A 26,811-nucleotide genomic window follows, 5' to 3' on the forward strand; every position below is an offset into this window, starting at 1 on the left:
TGATCGACTCACTAAGTATGCGTATTTTGGGGGGTTGCCAACAAATTACACGGCTACCAAAATGGCTGAATTATTCTGTAACATGGTTATCAAGCTGCACGGACTTCTACGGACAATCGTTTCCGATCGGGACCCTGTCTTCACTAGCCAGTTTTGGCAGAAATTGTTTGAGTTCATGGGCACAAGGCTGAGGATGAGCTCCGCTTATCACCCCTAGACAGATGGTCAGACAGAGGTGTTGAATCGCTACTTAGAGCAGTACCTACGGGCTTTTACTACTGAGAACCGTAGGCAGTGGTTTACATATTTGAGTTGGGCGGAGTATCATTACAACTCTAGCCATCACTCGACCATTGGCATGTTGTCGTTCCAGGCCTTATACGGGCAACCTCCTCCAACCATACCCTCCTATGTGCGAGGTTCTTCACCAGTCTAGGCAGTGGAAGAGAGTCTCTACACCAGAGACGTCATTTTACAAAGTTTGAAACAGAACTTGTCACGTGCCCAAAACCGGATCCAGCAAATGGCCAACCGAAAACGTAAGGACATGCAGTTCCAGGTAGGTGAACTAGTTCTGGTTAAACTCCAATCGTACAGGCAGACCACAGTGGCCAAGCGCCTGAACTCGAAGCTCTGTCGACGCTACTTCGGTCCGTTCCCAGTCCTTGCTCGGGTGGGGCCTGTGGCGTACACTCTCAGGCTACCTCAGGGAAGCAAAATTCATCCCACCTTTCATGTGTCCTTACTTAAGGCTTTCAAGGGGGAGGCTTCGAATCCAATCAGCTACCCACTCCCGGAGTTAAGTCAGACCAATAGGCCAATGGTAACTCCGCTGGCTATTTTGGCTGGCCGCAACATGCTCATAAGGGGACAACCGGTGAAGCAGGTGCTTGTCCAGTGGTCTCACAGTCCCCTGGAAGATGCCACCTGGGAGGTACTCACCGAGTTCAGCAAGCTGTACAACCTGCCCGACCTTGAGGACAAGGTCTTTGTTGATGGGAGGGGAGTGATAGCTGGGCTGGCCTGGTACTTGATGGGCCTCGGGTTCAAGAGCAGTTGAGGATGTGGGCTGACTCTAAGGCCCACGGGGAGGAGCTTCCAGCGGATACGACGAGTCGTTTAGAGGGAGGCATCAGCAAAGAGGAAAGAGAAGCAGCAAAGCGCCTGGGAGCTGATGAGGGCCATTCGCGTGAGGTCAGAGTTCGCAAGGTGCCCAGCAAATTCAACGACTTTGTGAGGGCGTGATTCTGTTGCGAGAAAAGTGGATCTCCCTAACTGAATCTTGCTATTTCCATTTCTTTTTTTCGTTATTTCCAATTTGCTGTTTCTGGAAGAATCTTCGTTAGGAGTGATTCGTATAAATGGGAAATCTCTTTGTGTTGGGAGGGGTATATAAGAAGAACTTTTTGTTAATTTAGAGTTTAGCACTTACAATTTTTACCAATTGTATCACTAACGTTCCCTGTTTAGTTCTCTCTTTTTCTTTTTTCTCTTATTTTTGCTTCCCCTGCGCTTCTTCTCCTCCTCCTCCTTCTTCCACCAACGCTTTGGTGCACTTATCTCTTCAATCCATCCCCTCTTTAGATTTTTACGTTTCCACACCTCGTTGTTCCTCTGTATTTTTTCTCGTCTTTCCCTCTCTTTTCCTTTTCTACATTTGTTCCATGTTCTGCCTTTTTTTTTTTTTTTTTTTTTTGCTTTTCAGAAGTTAATATTCCTCCAACAATCCCCATCTTTGTTCGATAGCAGCACTTGTGATTGTACACGACTCCTAGGTTTGTGTTTATTGCTGACATTAGCTTAGGATTACACGGTTTTTTTCCCCCTTTTTCTCTGGATTTTAAGGGTTCAGCTTGGTTTGTTATGGATGCTACAAGATTGACTTAGAAGATGCTTGGTGTTAAAGGATTTATGGTCGGTTTCTGACGGTGGACCTATTTTCGGCATTTTCTCAATCGTTATCTTCAACACCAAGCCTTATTGTTGTTCTTCATTCATTTGGTGAGCTGTACAAATTTTAGATTCTGTATTTGGCTTCTCTTTCAACTTACTATTATCTGCATTTGAACGTTTGAGATTTGTTTCCTTCTGCCTTTTTTTTCCCTTCCGCTTTGTTTCTTTAAAAAAAATCAAATCTTCTTTATTTTACATGTAGATTTAGAGAGCTTATTATAGAAAGATAAACTAGTTTTCATGGTGTTTGTAATTCTGACTTCAACAAAGTGGTTTTTGTAGAGTTTTTGGATTTTATTAGTTAAAGCATAGTTAATCTTTGGATGGAGGGACGTCATTTTGTAAGCTGAACTTGGTCAGGTGGTCTTGGGAAGCTATTTCAATTATTTCACGAGGCATCCTTTTTCCATTATAAATAGTGACTAAAAAGGCCTGTTCATTTTGTGCATTCTCATATTCGAATGCATGAGCATTGTTGGTCTCGAAAATTTTATGTTTCCTCCATATATTTAGGGAAATTTAATGAATGATCAGACATATTTCAAACTGAAAAAGAAAAGAGTTTGATTCTTTGGTAATTTAAGTGGAATTTTCTTTCTCATGTTTTAATTCTAGTTTGTTTTGTATTATGATATTCCATGGATTTAGGAGAACAATGTATGCCATGGAGTTATTATTATTATTTGTTTCCTTTTTTCTTTGTCCCTTTCTCAATGCTATTTTGTGGAGTATTGTGGAGAAACTTCAACATATACTTTAATTTGGTACTGCGGAGACAAAAAAGAAAAAAAAAAAGAAAAAAAAAAAGAAAGAACGCCGAGTTAAAGGTTAGGTAACTGAAATACTTTAGAAAGGTACAACTGTGTCTCCCGAATATACCTCGGTTAATGTGTGAGGTTTAAATGCATCGTGTTAAACATTTCAATTTTTGCTGTTAGTCTGTTGTTTTGCACCACAAGTGACATTGATGCTTCCTATTAAAATCAGTTTCTTTCTTCTCTTAAATTTGATCAGTTGCCTCTTTTCAAATTTCATAGTTTGTGCAATTGGTCAGATAAAAGCAATGTTTAAAGATAGACATTTAATGACTGATTTTATTTGGAGTTGTTTGAATGATAGGGATTTCTAATTCTCAGGCATTTATTTGATATAATATGATTGTTAATTCATATATTTCAATGTTGCAATGTCTCGAGCAAGAACAGTTGACTCTATCAAGATACTTATCAAAACAGATCTTGATGATCCTTCTGCCTCTGAATGGACTAAGAACATTATCTACAATGAAATTTTGTCATTAGCAAATTGTAGTTCACCAGGAAGGGATGACTCTCGCTTATTGGAGTCTATGAGGTAAAGGCTTATATTATTATTATTATTATTACGTCGTCGTCGTTGTAGTATTGGAGTCTATGAGGTAAACGCTTATATTATTATTAGTTCTCAACAATGAAAATGCACAGAAGTCATAGCTGGCTGGCTTTACTTTTTGTAAATTTTATTTGATCCCATATTAATCAATTTGGACAAAATTTTTCACCTCCTAACAATCTTAAATATTTTAAATTTGGTATTTTTATGTCATTACCTTGACAAATCATTGAGGACAATCACATATCGCATTTCAAAATTAAGATATACATGTACACTTTTAAGCATTGTTGCTAATTTTGATGATTTGGCCCCCAATGGAATCGCTCCCCATCGAAAATTATGTTTTGTCTTGAATATTTCTTGCCTCCACAGTCCACACTCTCTCCCTATCTCCACAAAGATATATATATTTTCTCTCCGCAAAGGATGTTATTTATTTACTTAATTTCTTTGCATACTCATTTTGTACTTTTTTTTTCCTTCCATATAGCAATTTATTCCCAGCTGTGGAGATCTGACATAACTTAATATGGTGAGTTACAGGTTGGCTATTACCCTCGGCATTTTCAAAGCATGTTCTTTAGCTATTTATTTATCTTTTCTTTTGTTATTTCCATTCTTTTGATGATTCGTGTGATCTCTGTTTCAGTAATTGATGTGTTTCATCTAATGGGTTACAGATAATCACGTCAGAATAATATTGGAGAATGAAGACATCATGAAGACTTGCTTTGAGGTAGGATTGACCATCTTGATATGGAATATGAGATTTGTTTCCTTTTTTTTTTTTTTGGTTCTGTTTCCTTGTTTTATTGGAATGTTATGTGAACATGCATTTACTTCAGCGGTATGAAAAGCATCACTATTTTACATAATCTTATTTCTATTTTAGGTTTTTCTTCAGTGGATTGTTATTTTTTGTTGATATTTTCTGCTTTTCAAAGACTTTTAATTTAAGCTCTTTTTTTCCTTTTAATTCTTGGATTTCTTTTTAACTTTAGAGTTTACCCTTTATTATCAATTAGTTTTCTTGCTCGGCACATTGCTGGGCCAGTCTTAGTACAACAGTCAAAGAGCTAACACTGTTGGATAAGGCCTCCAAATCTTACTATTATCTACTATTAGGGCGTGTGAAGACAGTGGTTTGAGTTTTACTTGTTTAAAAATAACAAAAGTGGAAAGTAGTTGATAGCAAGTAAATAGGAATGAGAAAGAAAGTAGTCAGTATTTAGGTAATACAAAATAAACCTTGGAGAGAATGTAAGACAAACTTGGCTTCCCTTTCAAGCTGTAAAAGTTCAAGGTCGTTCTTACGTCATTTAAAAGTAGTTTTTTTCTTTTTAAGATTTATCTCATTTACTTTGATAAGTTTGCATTTGTGTCTGGTGTGCAGAAAAGGTCGCCTGGTAAATGAATGCTTAAAGGATCTATCATATCACAACGGAGTAATTTGAAGGAGCCAAATAAAGGAGAATTCTTTAGTAAATTACCCAAAATACCTCACCAGTACTGCGTAGTTTTAGACCATAAGTTTTTCATCATATTCAAACTAAAACGTTATCTAGCTACAACTCCCAGCCTGATTATCAGAAGTGGTTTTTGAAGATTGAGCCGAAAAATGCTAAAACATGTAAAACTGTAAATACAACTCCCAGCCTGATTATCACAAGTGGTTTTTGAAGATTGAGCCGAAAAACGCTAAAACATGTTAAACTGTAAATACAACTCCCAGCCTGATTATCAGAAGTGGTTTTTGAAGATTGAGCCGAAAAACGCTAAAACATGTAAAACTGTAAATACAACTCCCAGCCTGATTATCACAAGTGGTTTTTGAAGATTGAGCCGAAAAACGCTAAAACATGTTAAACTGTAAATACAACTCCCAGCCTGATTATCACGAGTGGTTTTTGAAGATTGAGCCGAAAAACGCTAAAACATGTTAAACTGTAAATGACGCAAGATGAATAACAATGTGATGGGTGTGATCGCAGTGGGATTCGAACCCACGACCTTTAGATTCGGAGTCTAACGCGATATCCACTCCGCTATGCAATCACCTCTTGGTGAAATTGGCCAAATTAAACCATACGTTTTATTTAATTCGCTACAAATAGGTGAAAGCGGGAAATGAACAAAATCCCTAGTCTTCCGCACGCTAATAACAACGAAAGAGATAGCCGATAAACCCAAATCATGACGACGACAAAAAAAATAAAAAATCCGTGGATGAATGGGAGTGAAAGCGAACAAAGACAATGAGAATTTTTTCGGATCTGAATTTGACAGAGACGAAAATATTTAATTCATGAATTAGAATTATGATATTAGAATTATTTTTAATTTATGTATATTTTTTATGAAAAAAAATACTATAACGAACCACGAATCATGATTCGAATCGGAATATTAATCTCCTAACCAAACAACTTATATTAAAATGAGGTATCTTCTTTGGTTGATTTGAGAGAGACGAAAACCACTGTGAGAAAGGATCGAATCTCAAAAGTCACAATGTAGCAGACTCCAAAAACTACAATGTAACTAAGGAGAGCCGGTGATGCAATTTACTGGATCCAAATTTTCCAACGAGGAAACTGAAAACGAGAGTAAACAAGAAGAGGAATTACCGGAGCGCCTAAAAAATAATTATACATATGTTGGGGCATGTCCTGTCCATTGGGTTCTTAATCTTAGAGTAACGGGCATTTTCTAAGAACATCACAAGTTTTAAAATTTTTAAAATTAGATTGACATTTACCAAGAGATATAAACAGTTATTAAAAATAATATAATCATATCATTACACTATAATATTTAGAAATGTTAAATATACCTTTTAAGATACTGGTTGGTATTCAGCCATAATATTAGTATACAATTGAGATACCCGTCGGTACTCGACGAACAATAGCCAATCTTGGCGGCAGTAATCGACGGACAACTAACGGTAACCGGTGACCGCTGTGATACCAGCTGGTTACCAATAGGTGACCGCCGATGTCCACTTAGACATCTGTATCCGCCACTGATACCAGTAGGTATCCAAAACGATACCGGCTGAAAACTGCCAATATTGGTGGCAACATGACCGTTCCGTCGCCGGAACACTTGAAAAACATAAAAAAACCACAAAATTCAGACACATATCAGAGAAAAAATACCCGAATAATTTACAAAACAGATCGCTGGAAACCTGTACTACCCGGTATCCATCGAAAACCGCCGTTACGGGCTGTGTAAAAATCACAGTAAATCACAAAAAGTACGCGAATAATTTACAAAACAAATCCAAAGTCATTTTTTGAAAAAAAAAAAAAAAAAAAAACTTGCAAAGAGATTGCATAATGCAAAAAAAAAAGAAAAAAAAGAAATCCATTTTGCTTTGCAAATCTGGCCATGGTGCTACGAATGGCGAGATGCGTAGATGGATAGGGGCAAGAGACCGGAGGAGATCTCCGTCCAAAGATCGATGAAGGGCAATCGGAGAAGCTTGACATACGTTCTCCGTCAAGGTGAAGAGATCGCATGGATATCCAATATTCCTCTGCTCATCGGTGAGAATAGTGGCTCGGACTCCGCGTGCCACGAAATTTGGCGACCAGATCTTCGTGCACCATCACTGGTTCCGCAACTCTGGTAGAGTCAGTGAGAAGGGGAGGCACATAGAGAGAGAGAGAGAGAGAGAGAGAGGGAGAGAGAGAAAGAGAGAGAGAGAGAGAGAGGCAAACGGAGAAGGGAAAGAGAGAGAATTGCTGGGTATGGCTGGTGGAGGAGGCGAATAGATGAAAATGGAAAGAGAGAAAAAAAGGAAAGAGAGCGAATAAGGGAGTAGGGCAGGCGAGATGAGAAGGGAGAAAGAAGAAGAGAAAGAGGGGAAAAAAATAACCCTAATTATTTTGAGGATATTTTGGTCCACACAAATTTAAGGGTTGTTCTTTTGCATTTTTGAGTTAAGGTGATTTGAGTGATGATCTTGAGTTGAGTTTAAATTATAACTTGAGTTGAAGTTGTAACTTGAATTTGTATTTAGATGTGCTCATTTGAGTTATGATTTGAATTGAGAATCTTTTTGAGTTTGTGTTTGGGTGGGTTAAAATTTAAATTTGTATTTAGATAGTATTTTAATAAAAACTCAATGGTGATGAAAAATTTTAATAGGGTATATGGGTGGGGTTTTATTCATCTTTTCGTTGTGAATGCATAGAAAAAAATCATCTCAATCAGAATTAAAATGAAAAAGTTATGACATTTTTAAGAATAAAAAAAATACTGTTCATTAACTTGAGTTCTAGTTGAAAGAGAAACTTGAACTCGAGTTTAACACCAAACTCGAGTTCAAATTCAAATTTTACAAAAGAATATGAACTTAAATAAAGTTGTAACTCGAGTTCAAATTTTTTCTAAATTTCATTCCAAAAGAACAACTCCTTAATTTCTTTTGACCCCATGACAGTTAACGGGAGAGTTTAACCCTCATTGGCATAACTTGATCATGGGTAAAAAACATGGTACAACCACTAATTACTTAGCAAAAACCTTTAAAACAGTACCATTAAGAATTTTTGAATTCTAATCTTTAAAATTTTATCCTTTTAGAGTAAAATAGGTCAAATGCCCAACATGTTTAATACCAAAATTACCCCCAAGGGTCAAAAGTACATTACCACAAGGAAATTAAAGGACACCGTCGGAAACGGTAAAAAAGGGTGTGTGCATCAAAATTTTTAATTTAAGATCTTTTTATCATAAAAATTTTAATTTAACGGGGAGAGGGATGTAGACAACAAAAATATGTGTGTGCATAGAACCATCCAATTTCAAAATGCTCAATCAAAGCATGCGTTAGACGTTAACACATGACATGTCATTATTACTGAATAGTCTTAAATGATCACACAACACTGAATTTTTTATAAGATAATTTCATTTTGGTACCATATTTAGATCAAAATATAAATTTAGTATTTCGTGTTTTTGATAATTTCATGCAGATACATCAATGTTTTAGAAAATTGGTTTTTAAGGCGTGAACTATCATTTATATCATTTACTTAATTTATTATGATTTAAAAAACATATTAAAAATATTTTAAAAAACCATAAAAAATCTCAATTTTTGAAACATTTAAAGCATATTTTAAAATATGTTTAAAAAATTTTAGTTTCTAATTAATTAAAAATAAGGGTGAAATGTACATTTCACATTCAAAAAATTTCTCAAGGTATCCAAAAATTATGGGTTATTGGCAAAAATAGTCCCCAACATGTTTAGTAAGTGACAGTGTCCATTTTTTTTTCTTGGCAAAACGACCCCCCAACCCTTTTAAACAGCTGCAATTTGGTCTTTTCCGTTAACATATGTTAAATTCTTCACAAAACGTGTCACGTAATCCATCATGTTATCCTTTTTTCCAATAAAATGACTTTAAATGCCCCCATTAGAAAGACTTCTTCTTCTTCTTCTTTCCCTAAATTTCATCTCCAAATCTCCCGTCGCCGACGATGGAAGACAACAACAACAACAACAACAACAACAACAAAAGCAACAACAGCCATCAACAACAAATGATCTCCTTCCTCTACTTTCCTCTCCCACCAACTCTTACATTTCCTCCTCTGATCTCGACACCGAGGTAATCATCGCAGATCTTTTTGCAGTCCACGGGCTCCTTCTTCCACGATAGAAGCATGATATTGGGACGCTGATGGGCGTAAGCTTCCCTGCGATCACCTTCTAGGCACCGGTGCAGCGTTGCCGTGAAGCCTCGATCTTGACCTCGGCCGCCCAATCCTCCACTGTCACCGGCTCGAGAAACTGCAGGGAGGCGAAGACTAAGAAGGAGGTTGCAGTTGTGGCAGAGAGGAGGCGGCGGTGGTGGGGCTTGTGCCGCAATGATGGCGATACGGAGCTTGCATCGCTGGGAGAGTTTCTAGAGGTCAAGAGGAGGTTTGGCGATGGTGCGTTCTTCAAAGCCGCGACGGAGTTCGAGAGAGCGGTGATCGGAGAGCAGAGTTGCGAGTGGCAAATATATGTTGGAGAATTTAAGTGTAGAGGGTGAAAAGAATGCAGAAAACAAGAGAGGGTTTGAGGCGTATATGAATACTTTCCTTTAAGGTTTTATTTGACCTCACTTCTCAAAGTTTGCTAATGAGTTTTAATGGCAAATTACCCCTAAGATACAACAAACCCTTGAACACAATATCGAGCAATAATATTGAGTTCCAGAACATTCATTAAGTCTGTAAATTTTTTGGAGAATTAATAAAGACAGATGTGCCATTTCATGAATGAATGCATTCTCTTTAAACATTACAACCATTCACATAAAGGTACATTTTCAATGTAAAGGTATTATTTCATGGATTAATACACCTATTACAATAGTTATATCTATTGCTAATTGGTGATCATATATGTATAAAAACATATCACCAATGGATGTAATGGTTCAAAATGTTTTAGATCACATAAACTCATGAAAACATTATTTTCTGCAGAATTTCCGTTGCAGCGCACAAATGGACCTGAGGCTTGCAAATATTTCGGCTTAATTCTTCCATTGAATTATAATCTAATGTTGATCAACCATGTGTTGATACTCCCGGTACCTTCACTAATAAAAGGAAAGAGTCTATGACAACTTTCGAACCGAGGAGAAGTCAACATGGAAGAAAAGAAAAGGACTTAGCACTGGATTTTATTTCATCTCAAGCCTTAACCTTTTTGATTGAAGGAAATAGAAATTGTGTAATTAATAAAATAGCATTGTTGCTTAATGTAGAAGAAGATCCAAAGATATTTAGTGAAGCTATGTCTTCAAGGGATGCATCCTTTTGGAAAGAGGCGGTGAATGATGAAATAGACTCGATTATGTCGAATCAAACTTGGATCTTGGTTGATCTCCCTTCGGGATCAAAACCAATAAGCAACAAATGGGTGTTTAGAAGAAAGTACAATGCCGATGGGTCTATACAAACATTCAAGGTTAGATTGGTAGCCAAGGACTTTAAACAAAAACATGGTATAAACTATTTCGATACATATGCTTCGGTAGCTAGATTGACATCCATAAGAGTGCTATTTGTAATTGCATCAATATACAATTTGCATGTGCATCAAATGGATATTAAGAAGGCCTTTCTAAATAGTGATCTTGATGAGAAAATCTATATGGAACAACCCGAAGGGTTCGTATTGCCTGAAAATGAGAAGAATGTTTGCAAGTCAGTCAAGTCGCTTTATGGTTTAAAGCAAGCACCAAAATAATGGCATGAGAAATTTGATAATGTCATTTTATCTCATGGTTTTAAGTATAATAATGCAGATAAATGCATATACTCTAAATTTACAAATAATTTTGGTGTGATTATATGTTTATATTTGATGACTAGCTTATCTTTGGAACAAACATGTAAGGGGTAAATGATACCAAGAAATATCTAACTTCACAATTTAAGATGAAAGATCTTGGTGACGTAGATACTATCTTAGGTGTAAAAGTGAGGAAGCATAGTGGAGGTTACTCGTTGTGTCAATCTCATTACATTGAGAAGGTGCTTCTTATATTCAATCATTTGAAGTTTAAAGAAGCGAGTACCCCATATGATTCTAGTATTAAGTTATTAGAGAATGCAGGCCGAGCGTGACACAGCTTGAATATGCTGATGCGATTGGTAGCTTAATGTATGCCATGCATTGTCACTACAACAAAAAGGGTTATTAGTGATGACATTATTAGATATGATATTTATCGTTGCTAAAATTATAATATTAGTGATGACATACCGTCGCCAAAAAGAAAACAAAATTTTTGAACGACTTGTCATGGCATTCACTATTTGTGACGACATGTCGTTGTACAAAAGTTCACTATTTGTGACGACATATTGTCGCTAAAATTATGACAAATTATTCGCGACGACATGTCGTCGCTAATAGCCATTGGCGCCAAAACCAATCTTGCGCCAGTTTGTCCATTATTTACTGTGACATATCGTCACAAATATTGATACTTACAGCTGGCAGTGACGTGGCCAAAAAGGGGCAGAAAATTTATTGGTTTCCCGCGAATAGGTTCTAGATATATATATTTTTTTTATTTTTTACAACGACATATTGAAAAGTCATCGCAAAAAATGGTTCCAGAAAATTCTTTTTAGAACGACTGTTTTTACGACGACACGTGTTGTCATAAAAAAAGGTTTCAGAAAATTCTATCAAGAACGACTATCTTTTGCGACGACTTGCTTAATAATGTCGTCGCAAATAACAGAGAATTTAATTTTTCCCAAAAAAAGGGGCGTAAACTTTGGCGGTTTCCTTAAAATGATTTGTGACGACATTTTAACAAAGTCGTCGCAAAAAATGAGTACAAGTATATTCCTCAAGAATATTCTCAGAAATATTAATGAGGTGAAGAAAAACGACGTCATTTTTATATTAATTGCGATGACTATTTAATATTTTTTACAACAACATTTGTCGTTGCAAAAGGTCACTTGTATAAATGCGATCGCAGATCTCCTTCTGCCATTTTTTTCGGGGAGCTCTCACGTTTTCTCTGATTTTCTCCGTCCAAAACCTCCAATAACTGTCTAAAAATACTGAAAATAGCTTAAATATATTGTTCTCTCCTAAAATCTTTCATTTGTGGAGAAAAAAAGTCCAAAAAAGCGGAGTTTTTATCTCCCCCTCGCCGCCCACTTTTTTGACTGTACTCGTCGTTTTCCGGCCGCAGGCGCTCTCCCTTTCCTGCTGCCTTTTCGTTTTCCAACCCCCGATATTTGTGGGTTTGGATTTTATGAGTTAATATTTTACTATTTTGTAAATTGATTTTGGTATTTGTTGTGGTTTGTGGTTTTATTTTGAGTTTTGAATTTAGTTTATAGTTTTAGATTTAGAATTGCGAATTGGAAATTTAAACTAGAATTTGAATATGTGCTAATTAGATTAAAATTTGTATGAAATTTATTTGATGATTAAAAAAATTAGATTAAAATTTTAATTGGTTTTACATTAATAATAAAATAATAAAATAAACTAATGTTAATTTTCATAAAATTTAATAAAATTTAATAAATTTATTAAATTAATTACCTAATTTTGTGTAGTTTATCTGCTGCAGCGTTTATAAACCCGTTGCAGTGTTTTTTAAAATCTTTTTAATATGTATTTTTCATGTTTTAACACTTAAACAACTTGTAATCTTAATTAAAATATATTACAATTTATCTAAAAAAAAACAGCTGAATCTTAATGGATATCCAAAGCTCGTAGACCACAAAAGGCGATAATGAGCTGGAAAGCTCTCCACAAAAGCTCGTAGACCACAAAGCTCTCGACGCCATTGCCGAACGTGGGTCGAAGGTAAAACTAAAACCCTGAACTTATATGAATTTACTTCAGTCTTGTATCGATACGAATTCTATTGAGTTGGGTCGGAAGCTCCATGCTCGGATGATGGGAGTGGTCCAGTACGTGGAAGCAGAGAAATGGCCGTTGAAGCTTTTTTGTTTTTGGAGAATGGCCGTTGAAGCTTTTTTGTTTTTGGAGAATGGCCGTTTTTAAAGAAACAAAACTCAATTAATAGGACTTTTTACCAATATGCTCCGTATTAGAAAGTCATGTGAGGGCACGTGTAATTTTTAATGAAAAATTTAATAAATGTTAACAAAAAAGATTATATTGCACATGTTTAAAAAAATTAAGAGTTGTTTATTAAGAAAAAATAAAGAATTAAAGTGTCACTTTTTAAATAAGTTGATGATCATTTTTATCAATATTTCAATAATTATTTTTTGTTAAGGTATCTGTATGAAATTATAAAGAATCTAATGTATTAAATACATATTTTGATATAAGAATTTTTTTTTAAAGAAGACCGATGAAATTATAAGCTTATATTTATCGTCATTATTATCAAATAATATATTCCTATTATGCATTTAATCCTATATATATACAGTAGAAATTTTCCCGTATATGCAAATATTCATGACTTGTGTTAAATATAAATCTCCAGTCACATTGCACTGCAAAGCTTGAAACCAAAGACTCGAAGACTGGTTTTTTGAATTTGATTATTTGCTCAAAGGTAATATTGAATTTGTTTCTAATTATCGTTTAATTTTTTTGTTTTTGGTGGGGGTTTTTACGTTATGAATTATTTTCTGGGGGGTGTGTTTGAGCATTGTTTTATGAGAACAACGTGAGATTCAGATCTCAGATCTGACACAAATTAGGTGCGGGTCTCGCTCATCACGAGGAGGGAAGGCTTTGATGACTTCCCACTTTTCGTGTTTTTGAAGAATTTCTGTAACCGATTTCTACATATCTCTCTCTCCGGTTGGTGCATGTAGTACTGTTTTTTTAGTTTTTTTTTTCCTCAATTTTAATTAATTTATCATTCTTATAACACCTATTTGAGCCTATTATGATCCTATATATAAGAGTCCCCGATATTGCTCAAATCACAAAAATACACACAGGATATCTGGGAATTGTTCTGAACAGGCACAGGTAGTCTGTATGAGTTGATTTTTTTTTTATTTCAAAATCTGGAAGAAATAATCTTGCTGTTCGTTTCTTTCGGAAGTGTGTTTGTGATTTGTTGAAAATCTTCTTTGTTTCAGTAATATTCATACATGCGTTAATGAATTTGTGGTGAGATTTTGTCAATTCCGTGGAAAGTTAACACTTTATTTAATTATTTATTTTTGTCCATTCACTTGTGTTTTTTTTTTTTCCCTTTTTTTTCCCGAATGTTATTGTAATGTTGGATTTACCGCTAGGCCGAGCCTGCAATATTATTATAAATTTTTAGTAATTTAGTGGTTTGAGGTGCAGGATTGGAGTAAGATCTTAGGAATGGCAAAAGAAACTTCAAATGGGGGTAGCCATGTGGCCACAAAACCACCTCCAACCCCGTCTCCTTTAAGAAACGCCAAGTTTTTCCAGGTATGATCTGTGACAAATCAACTTTTCTTTCGTTCTCTTGTGATATTTTACCAGTTTGTTCCGTTTGATCTGTTCTTAGTCTGTACCTGATTACGTCATGATGTGTTAAACATATGTTTTTTTTATACGATTAGATGATGAATTCTTCTAAGTTTCTGGAACTGAAAATTTTTAGCTCATGTTAAGTTGGATGGTGAGGATGAAAACAGCATTATGAATGTACTCGTGATTGTCTTGCAATTTGCACGACCGTTCTGTAGTTCTTTCTGATGTCTTAGCATCTATATCAGATTCATCAGAATGAGATTCACAACAAATGTGATCAAAAGTGACTTGTTTTTGAACTTGCATTTAAGTGTCAGCGGCAGCAAGCTCGACTAGTTTAAAAACAAGGGACAATATAGTGTGTTTAAGGCCTGATCTGGTTTTGCGGAAAATTGAATAAAATATCTGTTAAGACTTATAAAAGCGCTTATGGAGGCTTGAAGGGTAACATGTTGTAAGCTTTCTCTGAGACTATTAAATTATATAGCTTTATATTAAGGAAATTTGTTTCTAGAATTGCTTGGTCTTCTCTATTGATATTGGATTATCATATTTGATCTACCGTGGAGAGATTTGTTCCTTTTGTTTGCAAGGTTTCAGTTTTATTAGATGTGTTCTTTTTTCTATTGGCAGGCCAACATGAGAATCTTGGTAACTGGAGGAGCTGGATTTATTGGCTCTCACTTAGTGGACAAGTTGATGGAAAATGAAAAGAATGAGGTACTTTTTTCTTCTTCTTCTTCTTCCTGGTATCAAGAATAATGTCATAGAACAATTAAGGAGAGTGAGATCTTTTGCACATGACTGTTATTGGAGCTGATGATTTACCAAAAGGAGAATATTAGTTCACTTGTCTATTATTATCTCACAAACATTTATGTGTTCTGTCTTTTCTGCATTTCAGGTGATTGTCGTGGACAATTACTTTACCGGTTCGAAGGATAACCTGAAAAAATGGATTGGGCATCCAAGATTTGAGCTTATTCGTCATGGTATGTAGTACTTTCCAGATATTCGCCTATCCCACTTTAGATGTTTCTTGCAGTGGTCAAGTTTTGGGTCTTTAAATGTTTTTTTATCATTTTTTTTTATTTAATGACGCAATAATCTCTTGTTTCGGTCTTTTCATATTTGTTTGTTCCCGTGCAGATGTCACGGAGCCATTGCTAGTTGAGGTTGATAAAATATACCATCTTGCTTGCCCTGCTTCTCCAATCTTCTACAAGTACAATCCTGTAAAGGTGAATATATCTATATTTGATATCTATTTGGAAAACAAAGGGTCATCTGTGGCCTTAGATTAGCAGTTATGAAGGATTTATTTTCATCTTTTGTAGAATAGCTAGCTCCCTTTTGTGGCCTTTTATTTTTTTCCTAAGGCTCCTTTTGACACAAGCATCAAGCATAGTGTCAATTTTACTGGTTTTGAGTAGCGAATCTAACTTATGAATATGTTTTTCATGACAGACAATAAAGACAAATGTGATTGGTACCTTGAATATGTTGGGACTTGCCAAGAGAGTTGGTGCAAGGTTGACTTTCGTTCCATATCTTTGAAATAGGCACGTGTTTATATATCTTTTACTAATGATATGACTATTGGGCAACAGGATTTTGCTTACATCAACTTCTGAAGTGTATGGAGATCCTCTTGTGCATCCTCAGGATGAAAGCTATTGGGGAAATGTCAACCCTATTGGTAATTGAATTACTCATTTTATTGCTGATATATTGATATGACAAAAACGGATTGTTTTTAGTTTTGGTGATCTTATGAAGGCAAGAGAATCTTCCATGTGTCACATATATTTGTTATTTATCATCTGCTTGGAAATTTACGCAGGAGTTAGGAGTTGCTACGATGAAGGAAAGCGAGTTGCTGAAACTTTGATGTTTGACTATCATAGGCAGCATGGGATTGGTAAGATCCTTGTCCGCCTCACCCTCCCTTCTTTCCCCATCTTTTGTTTTTGCCTATTAGATGGTTTTCTTATGTAGTGTTTAGGCTCAATGTTTTCCGACTTTTGTATCATTTCCTCATGACAGAGATAAGGATTGCTCGAATTTTTAACACTTATGGACCTCGTATGAATATTGATGACGGTCGAGTTGTTAGCAATTTCATAGCACAAGCTGTCCGGTACGTTCCAGTAGTTCCTAAACAATGCTCTACGTACCCACCTGGTGCTACACAAATTGTTTGTCATGTCCCCTGTGATGTCCTTTTTACTTCTCATCAATGTTTCTTGTGAGGCTGGGATTAGTTAAACACTTAGTTTCTTCACGAATATGTACTTTCTATTTCTAACATCTTCATCACATACATTATTATTTGTGTAGTGGTGAGCCCTTGACCGTTCAAGCACCTGGAACACAAACGCGCAGTTTCTGTTATGTGTCTGACATGGTATGCAAGACTTGAATATCTTTTTTTTTTCTTTTTTTTTTTTTTTTGAGTTAATGTAGACTATGAATTGTCTGTAGAGGTTGGTGTTATTGAAAATAAAATTAATTTGTCCAAATGTTGAAGGTTGATGGCCTTATTCGGCTTATGGAAGGAGAGAACACTGGTCCGATCAACATTGGAAATCCAGGTTACATGATCTCTGATTACTTAACTAGGTAATATTTAGTTATATGGTGGAAATCCAGATTAATAATTGATTTATTTTTAGGTGAATTCACGATGCTCGAGCTTGCGGAGACTGTTAAGGAGGTTAGTCCTAATTTCACTCCAAAATCTTCAGTTTAATCTGCCTTGCAAAATGTTTTTAGCCTGTCAATATCGTCCCCCATGAATGGTGATCATTGACCTAGACAAAGTCTATTCATGTACTTTGTTTTTTCAACACCAGAAAAATGAGTGCTCTTAAGAAAAAATTTGGCAGCTAAAACAACTTTGGTTCTGTTACTTTCAGCTCATCAACCCAGATGTGGAGATCATATCGGTGGAGAACACTCCCGATGACCCTCGCCAAAGGAAGCCAGACATCACGAAAGCCAAGGAGCTACTTGGGTGGGAACCAAAGGTCAAGTTGCGCGACGGCCTTCCTCTCATGGAGGATGATTTCCGGACGAGACTTGGCGTCCCCAGAAAGAACTGAGAGGCATAGCTTACAACTACAAATGAGTGAAGTTATCTGAGAAGTGCTTGACATGGGGATACACCTTACCCCAACCACCGTGTTCCCAACCACCGTGTTCTTTCTCTCTCTTTTTTTTCTTTCTTTTTTTTTTTTCCTGCTCCATATTATTATTATTGTTATTATCATTTGAGTTAAGAAAATAAATAGTAGTAATGCAGTTATCTGTACGGGTTGCGGTACTTGGTATGGGTTAGGACGATACTAAAGTTTATAAAAATAAGCTTTTTTGCTTTGTGAAAGGGTGTTTTTTTAAAAAAGAAAAAAAAATTGTTATCATTATCAATGAAGAATATATTGATATCGTTATCAAGATGAAAAGATCGATATTTATGGAAAGATCAGTTTTTAAATTTTATAGAAATATTGACGAAATATCAATATCGGTGGAAATTGACGTAAAAAATGAAAATTTATATTAAAATAATTTAAATAAAGTGAGACTCTAAGAAGTCTGAAAATAGATAATAATACATTAATGAGATCAAATTCTCAATTAAAATACTAATTATTTGATAAATATGTAAGGTAAAGTGTGATCATAATACCATAAATATTAAGCACAGCAAGTCAACATAGTACATATATCATACATATATAGTTTTATACATGATAGTAAACTATCAATACTAAAAGGAGCTTCTAGGAGGTTTAAAGGTATTTTAGACACATTCTTTGTCTAAACATATTGATACGAAGACATGGAGTTTGATTCGTTCCTTACATAATTTTAAATGTCATATTTTTTTTTTGATTTTTTAAAAGTAAAATGATATATATATATATATATAATTGCAGAAATTTCTATGGAAATTTTATTGATATTTTCGCGAATTTTTTCTAAAATTTCTACGATATTCAGTCATTTAACATTATGTTTTACTCTGAAATGGAAATTTTTTTGTAAAAATATTGATATTTTATGGAAATATCTGTGGAAATTTCAGGATACTCTACGGAAAAGATACTACATCCCTATTAAATATCGGTAAAAATGTCGATATTTTTATCCTTGATCGTTATATGGTCTAGTTTAAGTTTCAACTATGCTGGCTCATTTTTGTGAAATTTTTAAGCACTCTTAAATTAAGTGAGCAGAGATGTTGAGAATGGTGTCATAGAAACATGAGATGTAATTGATATTTATTATTTATTTAATAAAAAGTTTATTCATTATTTTATGAGCATATATTAATGAATATTTTATGAATATCAATGAAAATTTCATGATTATTTATGTGACCTTAAATATTGTATATAAGTATTATATGCAAGAGGATAACATTTAAGGATAATAATCAAAACGATGTTCGTAATTAATTTAATTAAAGTTCATAATCTTTAATTAAAACATTTCTAATACATGTCATTCCCATTCAGAATAAAATGAGATTATCCACACTGTTAATATGGTAAGATAATTAATGAGTGTATTACATATAATGAGAGTATGTAGAACATGGACATAGATACAATATAAATTTCTGATAATTTTCGTTAAGTATAGAAATTCTAATTGAGTCTGCCGATGGTAATATATAGAATGATCTTAATCCTGAGTTATAAGCACACTCCTATTTTTCCTATCAAACACGTTCCCTACATTTGTTAACAACGTTTGTAATTTTTTTATTTATTTTTCGAATGTGAAAATAGAGAAAATCATAAGAAATAGAATATTCATCAAAAAATAGTGCCGCTTGTTGCATTAATTCTTAAAAATAATGTATTAATTTTAGAATGTAAAACATAAATAAAAATGTGAATTTTTGACCCCTCCCGGCCTCTCTGGGTGCCCCATTACGCGCGCTGGGGGCTTTTTGACATCGTTTTTCTGTTTTCATTTTTTTGAGGCCATTTTTTGCAGCCATGCTCAGAAAAATGTAAGGATCATGTATGTAAAATTTCAGAATTTTTTTACATCGTTTTTATTTTTCAAAGGCAAAAAATAGAGAAAATCATAAAAAATAGAATATTCATCAAAAAATGGCGCCGCATGTTGCCTTAATTCCTAAAAATCATGTATTAATTTTAGAATGCAAAACATAAATAAAAATGTGAATTTTTGACCCCTCCCGGCCTCTGAGCGTCCCACTGCGAGCCTCAAGGGCTTTTTGACATCGTTTTTCTTTTTTTCATTTTTTGAGGCCATTTTTTGTAGGCATGCTTAGAAAAATGTAAGGATCGTGTCTGCAATCTTTCAGAATTTTTTGACATCCTTTTTATTTTATTTTACTTTTCAAAGATGAAAAATAGAGAAAATCATAAAAAAATAGAATATTCAACAAAAATAGTACCGCTTGTTGCATTAATTCCTAAAAATATGTATTAATTTTTGAATGCAAAACATAAATAAAAATGTGAATTTTTGGCCCATCCCGGCCTTTAGGAGTCCCACTGCGCCCTCCAGGGTTTTTCGATATCATTTTTCATTTTTTTTCATTTTTTGAGGCCATTTTATGCATGCATGCTCAAAAAAATGTAAGGATTGTGTCTACAAAATTTCAAAATTTTTTTACATCGTTTTTATTTTATTTTATTCATCAAAAAATGGTGCCGCTTGTTGCATTAATTCTTAAAATCATTTATTATTTTAGAATGCAAACCATAAATAAAAATGTGAATTTTTAACCACTCCCGGCCTCTGAGCGCCCCACTGCGCGCGTCGGGGGCTTTTTGACATCATTTTTCTTAGTTTGTTTTTTGAGGCCATTTTTTGCAGGCATTCTCAAAAATATTTAAAGATCATGTCTGCAAACTTTCATAATTTTTTGACATCGTTATTATTTTATTTTATTTTTTAAAGACGAAAGTAGAGAAAATCATAAAAAATAGAATATTCATTAAAAAATAGTGTCGCTCATTGCACTAATTCTTAAAAATCATGTATTAATTTTAGAATGCAAAACATCAATAAAAATGTAATTTTTGTCCCCTCCCGGTCTCTGGGTGCCAACTGCGCGTCGGTGGGTTTTTGACATCATTTTTATTTCTTTGTACTTTTTGAGGCTATTTTTTACTGCCACGCTCAGAAAAATGCAAGGATCGTGTCTGCAAAATTTTAAAATTTTTTGACGTCGAGTTTATTTTATTCTATTTTTCAAAGACAAAAAATATAGAAAATCATAAAATATAGAGTATTCATCAAAAAATGGTGTCGTTTGTTATATTAATTTCTAAAAATCATTTATTAATTTTAGAATGCAAAACATAAAAAAAATGTGTATTTTTACCCCTCCCGGCCTCTGGGTGCCCCACTGCGTGCGCTGGTGGCTTATTGACATTGTTTTTCTATTTTTATTTTTGATGCCATATTTTCTAGGCATGCTCAGAAAAATGTAAGGATCGTGTCTGCAAAATTTTAGAATTTTTTGACTTCATTTTTATTTTATTCTATTTTAAAGACTAAAAATAGAGAAAGTCATAAAAAATAGAATATTCATAAAAAATGGTGTCGTTTGTTGCAGTAATTCCTAAAAATCATTTATTAATTTTAGAATACAAAAAATAAATAAAAATGTGTATTGTTGACCCTTCCCGACCTCTGGGCGCCCCACTACGCGCGTTGAAAAGGGTGATGAGACGAAGATTTGTGCCGAGTCACTACTACCGAGATCTATTCCTCAAGCTGCAAAGTCTCCATCAAGGTAACCGGAGTGTAGATGAGTATTTTAAGGAGATGGAGATGGCAATGATTAGAGCCAATGTGGAGGAGGATCGAGAAGCAACGATGGCCAGATTTTTGAATGGGCTGAACCGAGAGATTGCCAACACAATCGAGCTACACCATTATGTGCAATTGGAGGATTTGGTGCATATGGCAATCAAAGTTGAAAGGCAGCTCAAGAGGAGTGGTCCATGACCAAGACCAGCCCCTCAAAATCCGAGTACTACCCCTTGGAGGCCGAACTACACAAAGAAGGACGAGGATCCAGCCCCCTTTAAGGCTAAAACTGAGCACAAACCAGCCACCAATCCAGTAACCTTTCAAGGTAAATTAGCCCCTACTCCTACTCGTTCCAGTGAGATTAAGCGCTTCAAATGTCAGGGAAGAGGGCACATAGCAAGCCAATGCCCAAACAGGCGAGTGATGGTGATCCGGGATAATGGAGATATTGATTCGGAAGAGGAAGATGATCTAGCGGATATGCCACCATTGGAGGACACCCCCATAAGAGAAGAAGAATTTGGGGCAGCCCATGGAGAGATGCTTGGGCTAGTTACACATCGAGTTCTAAATATGGAAGCTAGAGGAGAGGAAGAGGAAGCACAGCGAGAGAACATCATTCACACTCAATGCCATGTGAAAGACAAGGTATGTACCGTTATTATCGATGGCGGTAGTTGCACTAATGTCGCTAGTTCTTCGATGGTTGAAAAGCTAGGGCTCACAACACTAAAACACCCTCGTCCATACAAGTTACAATGGCTGAATAATAGTGGGGAAGTGAAGGCTACAAAATAGGTTGTTGTACCATTCCGAGTCGGTAAGTATGAGGACGAAGCATTGTGCGACGTGGTACCAATGCAAGCGGGACATCTCCTTCTCGGAAGACCATGGCAATTTGATCGGCGTGTGCAACATAATGGCTTCACCAACAAGTACTCATTCACACACAATCAACGGACTATCACCTTAGTTCCGTTGACACCAAAACAAGTATATGAGGACCAAGTGAGGTTACAACAACTGAGTGAACAAAACAAAGAGCGAGAAAAGAAGAGTGAGGTCGTGCATAATGAGAGTGAGGTAAAAGAGAGACCCATGGCCAAAGAGGTAAAACCCGAGAGGAAACAAATAAATTTTTATGCAAAAACAAGTGAGGTTAAGAGAGCATTGATTTCAAAACAGCCGATGATTGTACTCATGTACAAGGAGACCTTGTTAAACACTAACCAACTTAACCCCATGTTGCCTAGTGTTGTTGTTTCTCTCTTGCAGGAATTTGGGGATGTATTTCCCGAAGAGGTACCACATGGTTTACCACCAATCCGAGGGATCGAACATCAAATTGACTTTGTTCCAGGGGCATCAATTCCAAATAGGCCCGCATATAGGAGCAACCTGGAAGAGACCAAGGAACTTCAAAGACAAGTTGAGGAATTGATGGAGAAAGGACTCATGAGAGAAAGTATGAGTCCTTGCGCAGTTCCGGTGATTTTAGTACCTAAGAAAGATGGAACATGGAGAATGTGTGTTGATTGTCGAACCATCAACAACATAATGGTAAAGTATCGCCACCCTATTCCTTGTTTGGATGATATGTTGGATGAATTACATGGCTCTTGTGTCTTTTTGAAAATTGATCTTAAAAGTGGGTATCATCAAATCCGAATGAACGAAGGAGACAAATGGAAAACCGCATTCAAAACTAAATATGGATTGTATGAATGGTTAGTTATGCCGTTTGGATTAACTAAAGCACCTAGTACTTTCATGCGCTTAATGAATCATGTCTTACGTGCTTTCATTGGTAAATTTATTGTTGTCTACTTTGATGATATTCTAATTTATAGCAAGAACTTACATGACCATGCCTCACACTTACATTCAGTTTTAGAGGTGCTTAGAAAGGAGAAATTATATGCTAATCTTAAAAAGTGTACTTTTTGCACCGATAAGCTTGTCTTCCTAGGTTTTGTGGTGAGTGCTAAAGGAATTGAGGTTGACGAAGAGAAGATCAGAGCCATCCAAGAGTGGCAGACTCCCTCCAATGTAAGTAATATTAGGAGTTTTCATGGACTTGCTAGTTTTTACAGGAGATTTATGAAAGATTTTAGCACCATCACCGCACCGCTTACCGAAATTATCAAGAAGAACGTTGCATTCAAATGGGGCGAAGAACAAGAGAAAGCATTCCAGCTTATTAAGCACAAACTTACTCATGCTCCACTACTTGCTTTACCTAACTTTTCTAAAACGTTCGAAATCGAATGTGACGCTTCGGGTGTAGGCATAGGCGCTGTTCTTATGTAGGAAGGAAGGCCACTTGCGTATTTTAGTGAGAAACTAAGTGGGGCTGCACTTAACTACCCCACTTATGACAAAGAATTATACGCATTGGTTCGAGCTTTAGAGACATGGCAACACTACTTATGGCCAAAAGAGTTTGTGATTCATATGGATCATGAATCCTTGAAGCATTTGAAAAGCCAACACAAGCTTAACAAGAGACATGCTCGCTGGGTTGAATTCATTGAGTCCTTTCCTTATGTCATCCGGTACAAGCAAGGTAAGGAAAATGTGGTTGCGGATGCTCTGTCACGAAGGTATGTCTTAATATCTACTCTTGATGCTAAATTCCTTGGTTTTGAACATATTAAGGACCTTTATCATGATGACCACGACTTTGGGGAAGTGTATAAAGCCTGTGAAAAGGCAGCGGAGGGAAAATTTTATAGGCATGAGGATATCTTGTTTAGAGAAAATAAATTATGTTTGCCGAATTTTTCAATGAGAGATCTTTTAGTTCGGGAATCCCATGGTGGGGGATTAATGGGGCACTTTGGAGTTGCTAAGACCCTAGCCATGTTACAAGAGCACTTCTATTGGCCACACATGAAAAGGGATGTTGAAAGAATTTGTGGCAGGTGTGTCACTTGTAGGCAAGCTAAGTCGAAGGTTCAACCAAATGGTCTTTACACGCCCCTACCTATTCCTAGTTCACCTTGGGTTGATATTTCTATGGATTTTGTTTTGGGTTTACCTAGGAGTAAGCACGGGAATGATTCTATCTTTGTGGTTGTAGACCGATTTTCTAAAATGGCTCATTTTATCCCTTGCCACAAAACTGACAATGCTTCTCATGTGGCAGAATTATTCTTTAGGGAGATTGTAAGGTTACATGGTATGCCTAGGACAATCGTGTCGGATCGGGATGGTAGGTTCTTGAGTTACTTTTGGAAGACGTTATGGGGAAAGCTTGGAACGAAACTTTTGTTTTCTACTACTTATCATCCTCAAACCGATGGTTAAACAGAAGTAGTTAATAGGACCTTATCCACTTTGTTAAGGACTGTCATTAGTAAAAATATTAATACATGGGAGGAATGTTTACCACATGTCGAGTTTGCCTATAATCGTACCATTCACTCCGCTACTAAATTCTCACCCTTTGAAATTGTTTATGGTTTTAATCCTTTAACTCCTTTAGATTTATCACCTTTACCTATTTCGGAGTATATGGATTTAGATGGCAAAAAGAAGGCCGAATTGGTGAAACAACTTCATGAAAAAGTACAGCTCAACATAGAAAGAAGAACCAAACAATACATCAAGCAAGCTAACAAGGGGTGTCACAAGTTGGTTTTTGAACCCGGAGATTGGGTTTTGTTACACTTGAGGAAAGAACGATTTCCAGCCCAATGATGCTCTAAGTTGCTGCCTAGAGGAGATGGACCTTTTCAAGTGCTTGAACGGATCAATGACAATGCCTACCAACTTGACTTGCCAGGTGAGTATAATGTAAGTGCTACTTTCAATGTTACCGACTTGAGTCCTTTTCCTACTATTAAGAAAGCTTTGAATATTCAGTTTTCTGTTGTCTTGCTGTCAGTCTCATATTTTCTCTCTAGAACTTGTGAGAATGTTTTGCAAGCTAGGCTAGAGTTCTCTTGGTGAGGTTAGAGATGAACTTCTGTTGAGTGACCCAATTCGGGGTTTTGATTCCTTGTGCTGTAAAGTTCTACATCTGAATGAATTAAATCTCATCTATTTTTCTATTACTTTTCAAAATATTGTGTGCCAATTTTTATATAAGTTCAGTCACGCTTTTCTTATGTAATTCTGTCATGCAATGTTTTGTCATTCAAATTATTTTACAAATTATCTTTTACTGCAATATTGTCAAATTGATATATTGTCGATTTTGGATAACTTGTAACAATAATATTTTCGGAGTCAACATAGAGATTTAATTTATTCGATTCTTTTATTTTGAAAATCAAAACTTGAATTGGTGAATGAAACATTAGGGATTCTCGACACCTTACAGTTTTTATTATTGAATTTTCTTCATACAAATTCCCTCCTTTCTATTTTATTTGCAACAAAATCTCAAAAACTATTCTTTTTTCTTTCATTCACTTTTCTCTAACGCTCTTATTCTGTTAGTCTTTCTTGTTATTTTGTTATCTCTCTGTGGATACGACCGCCCTTCTGTGCTACAATTGACCGCTTGTGAACATCACTTTTGGGCGTTAATCACCTAGCCTTCGACGCCAACTCCTTAATGACGACGACAGGTCATACCGTCGACCTTACGACAGGAATCCTTCGGGAAGAGATCAATTACCAAGAAAGACAACTAGGCTGAGCAAATAGAGACGGCGAGAGGAATGCCCGAAGAGGGGAAAGCCTGACATCCTAAGTTGTGTGCGGAAATGGGAGATGTCTGCAGTACAGGCATTAAATGCAAACCCTTAAACCGCCCTACGGGGGACAGAAAAGGGTTACAGGTGCGCACAGAGCCGTAATGGGAGACTAATTGGCTGAGTGAACAGTATGCAAAAGTGATTAGTGGGCTACGGTTTGGGCCTAGAAAGGTAGACCACTTGAGTGCTTTTCTGCCTACACAGAAAACCCACCCGACGAAGGAAGCTCGGCTATAAAAGGGGACAAACCTCATATAGGAAAGAAGGTTAGTTTTTTCCTAAGAGAAGAACGAGAGAGCAATTGTTAGTGTAAATTGTAACAATCTCAAAAGGAATAAAAAAACTACAGTGGATGTAGCTCTTCATTTTATAAGAGTGAACCACTATAAATTTTGTGTGTTTTTTCACTTCAAGCATTATTTCTCATACAATCAATATTAAGCCGGTAATCCAACAGTATACCTAGCGGTGACCCGGCCTATTTTTGTTGACGAGTTTTTACCGTCAACAGAGAGTAAAAGTAGTTGCAACGGAAAACATTTCAAAATAACTTTCCAATTTGAATTCAAGTCAGAGATAGAGAGGTAAGTGGTCTTTATTCAGTAAGTTTTTGAGGTAGGAAATGGTAGAAAGTAATGCCTAAAACTCTCGACTTTCTTTGTTCTTCTTTGACACCCTCAAGTTTTATAATTTCAAAAAAGCCCAAGAAAATAATCACCTACAATTAGATGTAGCGCCTCAAAACTCATTTGTGGATGTGGCCCAAATCTGTTTTATAACCGATTTTTGTTGGTGTTCAAAACACATATTGGAGGTTTAATGCAGAGTGATGATTGTACGGATTGAACATTTCAATGTGCTAAGCTGTCTCAAGAAATATTAACCAATGATTGTTATGTAGTTTGTTGCAATCTCAATCTCATGTTTATTTTCTTATTTGTGTATTACATTATAAAGTTATGCCAT

General features: G+C 35.7%; 1 protein-coding gene, 1 long non-coding RNA gene and 1 other non-coding gene across 7 annotated transcripts; 2 read left to right on the forward strand and 1 right to left on the reverse strand.

Annotated features, from left to right (window-relative positions):
- The first annotated feature begins 1,190 nt into the window (after positions 1-1,190).
- LOC112091346 lies at positions 1,191-4,168 on the forward strand. Its single transcript, XR_002902097.1, has 4 exons — positions 1,191-2,001; positions 3,189-3,306; positions 3,818-3,859; positions 4,008-4,168. It is a non-coding gene; the product is annotated as an uncharacterized LOC112091346 (long non-coding RNA).
- A 1,141-nt stretch (positions 4,169-5,309) lies between these two features.
- On the reverse strand, positions 5,310-5,382 carry TRNAR-CCG. The gene has a single exon. It is a non-coding gene; the product is annotated as a tRNA-Arg (tRNA).
- Positions 5,383-12,634: 7,252 nt separating this feature from the next.
- Positions 12,635-17,714, forward strand: LOC21409001 (UDP-glucuronic acid decarboxylase 6). 5 transcript variants are annotated; one of them, XM_024164758.1, is made up of 14 exons: positions 12,635-12,694; positions 13,350-13,421; positions 14,174-14,284; positions 14,963-15,049; positions 15,234-15,321; positions 15,479-15,570; positions 15,797-15,861; positions 15,940-16,028; positions 16,173-16,250; positions 16,376-16,469; positions 16,670-16,736; positions 16,860-16,923; positions 17,005-17,045; positions 17,248-17,714. In XM_024164758.1, the coding sequence occupies exons 3-14, from the start codon at positions 14,195-14,197 to the stop codon at positions 17,431-17,433; spliced, it is 1,041 nt and encodes a 346-aa protein (XP_024020526.1). In that variant the 5' UTR covers positions 12,635-12,694; positions 13,350-13,421; positions 14,174-14,194; the 3' UTR covers positions 17,434-17,714. The 5 variants fall into 5 exon arrangements, with proteins under 5 accessions (XP_024020526.1, XP_024020529.1, XP_024020527.1 ...); XM_024164759.1 differs by lacking the exon at positions 12,635-12,694 and adding an exon at positions 13,570-13,672 and having other exon boundaries at positions 13,330-13,421; XM_024164760.1 differs by lacking the exons at positions 12,635-12,694; positions 13,350-13,421 and adding exons at positions 13,822-13,846; positions 13,960-13,990.
- Positions 17,715-26,811: the final 9,097 nt, after the last annotated feature.

The sequence above is a fragment of the Morus notabilis genome, unplaced genomic scaffold, assembly GCF_000414095.1.
Source record: "Morus notabilis unplaced genomic scaffold, ASM41409v2 Scaffold42, whole genome shotgun sequence".
Taxonomy (NCBI): Eukaryota; Viridiplantae; Streptophyta; class Magnoliopsida; order Rosales; family Moraceae; genus Morus; species Morus notabilis.

Coding starts and splice junctions, on each gene's coding strand:
- LOC21409001 (XM_024164758.1), top strand. CDS start 14,195: ATGGCAAAAGAAACTTCAAATGGGGGTAGCCATGTGGCCACAAAACCA. Junction 16,470..16,669: donor TTCATAGCACAAGCTGTCCG/GTACGTTCCAGT, acceptor TTATTTGTGTAG/TGGTGAGCCCTTGACCGTTC. Junction 16,737..16,859: donor TCTGTTATGTGTCTGACATG/GTATGCAAGACT, acceptor CAAATGTTGAAG/GTTGATGGCCTTATTCGGCT.